The sequence below is a fragment of the Idiotropiscis lumnitzeri genome, chromosome 10, assembly GCF_059441095.1.
Source record: "Idiotropiscis lumnitzeri isolate Australia: NSW breed Sydney's pygmy pipehorse chromosome 10, RoL_Ilum_1.0, whole genome shotgun sequence".
In the NCBI taxonomy this organism is placed as follows: Eukaryota; Metazoa; Chordata; class Actinopteri; order Syngnathiformes; family Syngnathidae; genus Idiotropiscis; species Idiotropiscis lumnitzeri.
Genome location: NC_142400.1, coordinates 3,584,008 through 3,590,007, shown reverse-complemented (window position 1 = coordinate 3,590,007; position 6,000 = coordinate 3,584,008). Strand labels below are relative to the sequence as shown.

Below are 6,000 nucleotides of genomic sequence, written 5' to 3'. Positions count from 1 at the left end.
CTCCCGAGAGCATTCCGGCTGCTCCCATCAGCTGCTCTGGTCATTCATCATATCTCGTTGCTTCATCCCGGAGCCAGCACAAGTCTTTTAATGCGACCTGACTACTGTTTATGTGTGTGTGTGTGTGTGTGTGTGTGCGACTGAAGGCATGGGGAGGCGGTCATGGGGCTATATTTGACGACTTTTACAGTGTCGGAGCTTTGTGTGGCTTCATCCGGACGCACCACAAAAGGGATGAGACTGTGACAGAACACGAGAGGTTTTCCAGAGCGACGGCGTTTTGACTCTTGAGAAACGTTGCGATCCGGCGGATTCTACCGCTTTCCTTGAGGAAAAGAGTGAGTGAGATCCACACGACGGCAGATATTTTCGACATTTAAACCACTTCGGGCCTTCGACCCGCATTTATCATTTCAAAAGAGCAGGTGAGAATTAATCATTTCAATTTTGCTATAAAGTAACACGAGTGTTACCTTCAAGCGGTGTTTCCCCAAACTTTTGTAGGTCAAGGTCGCCGAACATCCGAGCAAAATGGCGCCTGCGGCTCAATAAAAAGTATTCAAGGACTTCATTATCCAATAATGAGGACAGGAGCGAAAATGAACAAATGGATGCAAGTTTCAGCGGTTACTCCTTTTCAGCATGTAAAATGCATTCTCTGTTGTGTTTAAGTCTGGAGATTTATTGGAATTGAAAGCCTTCCACTTCTTACTCCTGATTAACCTGAATTTAGTTTAGAACCTTTAAAGTTGTTTCGTTCCGACGCGGTCCTCCAGTGAGTCACGTGGGTTTTCTCCGGGTATTTCAGTCCCCCCTACCCCCACATTACACATTACGTTAACTTCTTTGACGACTAAATTGTCCATACGAGCGAATATGAGTTCGGATGCTCGATGCTTGTTTGTCTGCGTGCCTTTCAATTATTTGGCAACCGGTGCTGGGTGTACCTCACTTCTCAGGTCAAAGGTTAGCTGGGGCTAGCCCTAGCGAGGATAAGCGAGATAGAAAATGTCTGAATTATTTAAAAAAGAAAATGCAAGTTTTTGAGCGCGTGGTTGGTTGAAAATATCCATGGAGGTGATTTAACACAAGTGGCATGTAGATTTTCCGCCTGTCTTGCGCTGTAAAGGTTACGTACAATTTAGAGCATACGGCTAGCCTCGTTAACATCAAACCTGGCGCGCCTCAAAGGCTGCACCTGCACCACGCTGATTAGCCAGCTCGGTTTCTTCTCTTTCTTTCGCTTTACTTCTTTCTACAGTCAGTTGGACTTCTTTTTTTTTTTTTATTTTATTGGTCTTTTATTTTAAAGGCCGCAATGGATGCTGGATTTAATTACACACTGGGGGAAGACAGAAAAGCGAGTTTGTTTTTCGTCGGGACGTAGCGTTTCCCCTCAATGATAAGAAGAGGAAATATTTTGCGCTCTTTGGCCATCTGTGTATTGTCATTTTCTATTTTACAAGTAGTGGCCTTCCCGCTAATCGACGTCGCATGTGTTTTATTTGGATTTCATTTGTTGTGTTCATTTATATTTTAAAAATGTTTTTATCCCATCCTCATACCAGCCGTTCGAGTGTCAGTTGGGTCTGCTGGGTTGGAGAATTTTCTGACACCGCTGCGAGAGTCCGTTTTAATTAGTTGGGAATAAAGCCGTCAGTTAAGAAACAAAGCTCTCCTCTTGTCTTAACACCACCGAGACACAAAAACGGCAAGAAGGGAGGCCCATTAGCCTATTAGCCCGTTAGCCTAAATGCGCCCGGCGTAACTTAATTGAAAGAGACGCATTATATTGGTGTAAATGGCTTCCGTTTTGTCGAAGTGGGCGAATGAAGCTATAACTCAGCAGCGACCTGATTTTGTTTGTTTGTTTGCATAAGGCCGTTCGCTTACCGGGAGCAGCTGTGTGATTAATGGTGGTGAGGAGAGCGGCGGACCTCGTCGGGAGAGTCATTAGCTGCAAAACAAAAAGGGGTGATTCATTTAATAAGGGTCGGAAATAACACGTGTTCGCCAGGCGTAGAACATCTCAGCCCACTGAGATTGAATCAACATCGACTAAACAAAAAAAAAAATGGAGAATTTTCAAAGTTGGAAATTTTTCCATGGCAGAGAACGGAAATGTGTTTCAATTGGTAGCAATCAATTAAACCGCGATTGGGCTGGACATGCCTCTGCTTTTTTTTTTATTTGTAAATTTCCAATTCTTGTTAATTCCCGTGGAAAGCAAACAATTTCCATGAATCATTCCTCCAACTACTCTTGCTAAAAAGTGTGAGAATTTTCACTGAATTTTTTTTGAGAATTATATAAAACTTTGGATAACTTAAAGATGCAAGATTTTTTTGGGGAGGATTTGAACAGATTATTTGAGAATTTCAGGTGAATATTCAGAAATTTTAAAGAAAGGTGTAGACTGTAGAGCATTTGAAAGAGAACTTTAGGGGAAAAAAATCTAAAAATGTCAATGCAATGTATTTGAGAATTTCAATAAAAGCCTTTGAGAATCTAAATCAACAATTCAAAGAAACATTTTGAGAATTTTGACAGAAAATTTTCTTGCACCCTTTACAAACAATTTAAGTTTAAATATGTCGCTTACAATAATTGATAGGCCACCTCCCCAGCATACGGTCGAGACAGCGTTTAGTTATCTTCTGAACAAAGAAACACTCTGAGCCATTTCCCTCCCACGCACCTCCACAGGTGCCTGTTGGGGGTTACCATGGAAACCAGGACGGTGATGAGTCGAGAGCGGGAGGAAGAGTCGTCCAGCACGTCTCACAGCATGAAGGTGTCCTCGAGCAGTAACAAGAAGACTTTCACCTCAAGGTGCGAAAACCCACAAATCTGCGTGCTTCCAAGCAGGATCTTTTGAACTGAACACTAAAAAGTGTAAATAGCACATTTGTCCATTTTGGGGGAGGCTGCATCTTTTTTTATTAATACGTAGTACTCCACAATTTTGGGACCGGGACATCAAGTTAAACTTCACCCGTTTTCTTGACAACGATGCCGTCAAGCATCCAATTATCTGATTGTGGGATGCTCTGTAGTTTTTCTAAAACAGTGGTCCCCAACCTTTTTTCCACCGCGGACCGGTTCAGTCGGACAAGGTGGCGGGGAGCTGGCACTTGTTGCTAATGCTAACACCTAGCTGCTAGCCTGTAGGAGCCACGAAGCTGGGAGATTTGTGTCGTGTCTGACAATGAACTCGCGGTTTGTTTCCGTTCTAAATTAGCGACTGAAAATGATAAAGGGATGGCGGTGTGTTAGCGACAATGTAACGTCAATTAAAATTGTGTCAAAATAAACCAAAAGGTCGAAAACGGAAGTCAAGCTCGCAATTACGCCACTACGAGGGTCAACTTCAAAATAAAAGTCTAGTAACGCTATTGCATTGGCATCGATGACTCCAGATATTATTTGTTTTGCTTTATTTTGAAGTCAGCCATTTCTGGCGACGTGTTCTTTGACTTTTTTTGCAGCTTCCTTGACATGTTTATCTGAAATGGAGCTGTCGGGTTAAGAGACTGGGGGGAAAAATCATTAATTTGAGGACTTGTTTCGCCTCAAGTTGCGTGGCTTCAACTTTTTTTGCTGCTAATATAGTGATTGCGGACCAATCATGTTGCCTTAACGTGATCGCGCAGTTTTTTTTTTCACCAGCCATCCCACGAATCATGCGCAGGCCTAACCGTGAGTCTTGATCCGAACGGATCACACGTCAAAGATGATCTGTTGTACCACTTGTCACCAGGCCATCATAAATGGATGAAATGGAGAGAATCATGTCGTTTTTCAAAATAAGATCTTTTTTAGCCCCAAATAATAAATAAAGCCGAAGTAGTGCAATTTTTTTTTCTTTCATCTGTGCGGCCCACCGCCAAAGTGGCCTGCGGACCGATACCGGGCCGCGGACCGGTGGTTGGGGACCTCTGTTCTAAAAGGTGAGTTTGCAGGATCTCTGCATGGAAACTTAAACTTTATGATGAGCCAAATCCTCTCGCAATCACTCCGCAAAACGTTCCTGCCAGATTTAAAGATGAAGCCCGAAGGCTTGCCTGGGATGAGCTTCAAATGGGAATGTGACGGACGAGCAGACGAAGAACCCAAATGACAATGTGCCTCCAGTCAAAAACTATGCGGCAAACGCAGAGCGGGAGGTAGCGCTGTGAAATTTCCTCCTCGGTGGAAAGCTTTCAGATTTGATTTAAGAAGCGAGCGCTTGTCGGACCCGTCTCGCTGTTTACTCGCGCAAGCGTTTTCCTTCCCCTTTTCTTTTTTATTTCCCCTTTCTGCGGGAATTTGAGGAAGCTGTTATTAATGTTGTCAAAGCGCAAACAATGCAAGGTGGCGCACACTCGCGTGTTTGTCAGTCGTTTATATGCATGCGACGACGTCTGCGTGCCGGAGCGATACTGCGAGGGGCCGCGGGCTGCGCGCTACATAATTCAACGGCCTCGGCCTTTCAGCTTACTCTCAAAGGGAGTCTATACAAAGAAGAAAGAAACAAAAATAAGACCTAGAAAAAAAAAAAAGCAGAAGTTGTTCTGTGCGTGCTGTGATGAAACATGAGGAGAATTTCCCAGGCTTGCAAACAAAAAGAAAAATGAGAAGTGGCGTTCGGATTTGCATAGCCATTTGTAAAACGAGGGGCTTGGTTGAAAGCGACGCCTCGGGGCTTAGAAGCTCGCAACGGAAGCTGTCTGTCGCACCTGAGTAAATAGATGAGATGCTGCTTGTTTTACGGCAAAACAACGGAGCGTGTTTTAACGAGGTGTTTGTGCCACGCTGGAGCGGTTCGTCACCAATGGTTAGCGAAGAAAATCCAAATTAAAACTTGCAACAAAGCGCAGACTAAATCCGGGGCCACAACTGCCCTGTTGTATTGGAAGCAGTGGTGGGCGGTCAAGGCCTTCTACGCTGGCCTAACTTAATCAAGAAATCATCAAGTAGTGACCCTCAATCTGGGTTTAAAAACCCATCCGTTGACGACATGCTTCATCACGGTCAGCCTTACAGTGTTGAAAATTGAAATGCTAAAAGTGCATCGGTCATCCGTGGATTAAAAGTCCCACCCTATTCTCCGGTTACAAAGATGCCTCGAGTGACCTTAATGTCGACTACAAAACGGCCCTCTTGTTTGGAGGAACGCAAAGGTCAGCGAAGTCAATTTTGGCGTGCTTAAAATGAACCCGCTAAGGCTTGGGTGTAGGTTTACACGTGTGACTATTGTCTGCGGGAGTGTCTGTCTGCATGCATCTTCAGCATGAAGTCAGAGGGGGGAAGAAACAAATTAGAAATACTTTATTGTTGACGATTTTTTTTTTTGTCAAATCGCGACATTCGAAAATAAATATATAATAATCAATCGTTTTTCCGGAAGCCCCCGCGAAAAGTGAAAAAAAAATTTTATTTAATTTTTAATTTTGGGTGGATTTATACCTCTATTATGCTATTGCGCCGCCCCCACTTCCACAAACCCATCCTTCTAAATATTAGTTTTGCAACAAATCTAACTTTAAAAATCCAAAATGAAGACTAAATACCAAGCTACAGGCTGTGAGAGGTTCTTAACGTGAACGTAACTGGCGAGATGGAAGATGCTGGGTCATCGCAGCCAATCAACACACAGGATAAATCCACTCGTGCTCTCATTGGTCGATCTCTCGCCGGGAACCAATCACTCGCCTTATATGAGTGTCTGTTGGTGTTTACAAAGCCTCCAAGTCACCTCATCCCTTTTTTAAGAGTTTTTGTTTAATATTCACGAGGGTTAAAGGAAATGAATATCCTTTTACCGGGATCTTTTTTTTTTTCTTTTTTTATCATCACGTGTCTGGACTGCTACTTAAGTAGAGAGTGTGAGCAATTTTGACACCTCAGAATTACTGCCGAGATAAAATCTCCAGCAAAACAACCGGTACGCAGCATTCATAAAGGAGTTGTCACGATGATATAAATACCCGTTGAGTTTTATTGTCTTAACCATCTCGT

General features: G+C 43.4%; 1 protein-coding gene across 3 annotated transcripts in view; it reads left to right on the top strand.

The window, feature by feature from the left end:
• The first annotated feature begins 202 nt into the window (after nt 1–202).
• Nucleotides 203–6,000, top strand: part of myom3 (myomesin 3) — a 46,544-nt gene continuing 40,746 nt past the window's right edge. For 2 of the 3 annotated variants that reach the window (XR_015845589.1, XM_088306645.1), the window contains exons 1-2: nt 307–425; nt 2,707–2,832. Coding sequence is in view for 2 of the 3 variants with exons in the window: in XM_088306645.1 (XP_088162771.1) it covers nt 2,726–2,832 (107 nt within the window). In the remaining variant the exon portion in view is untranslated. Of the gene's footprint in view, nt 426–2,706; nt 2,833–6,000 lie in introns of all 3 variants that reach the window. The other variant, XM_088306646.1, reaches the window with a different exon arrangement.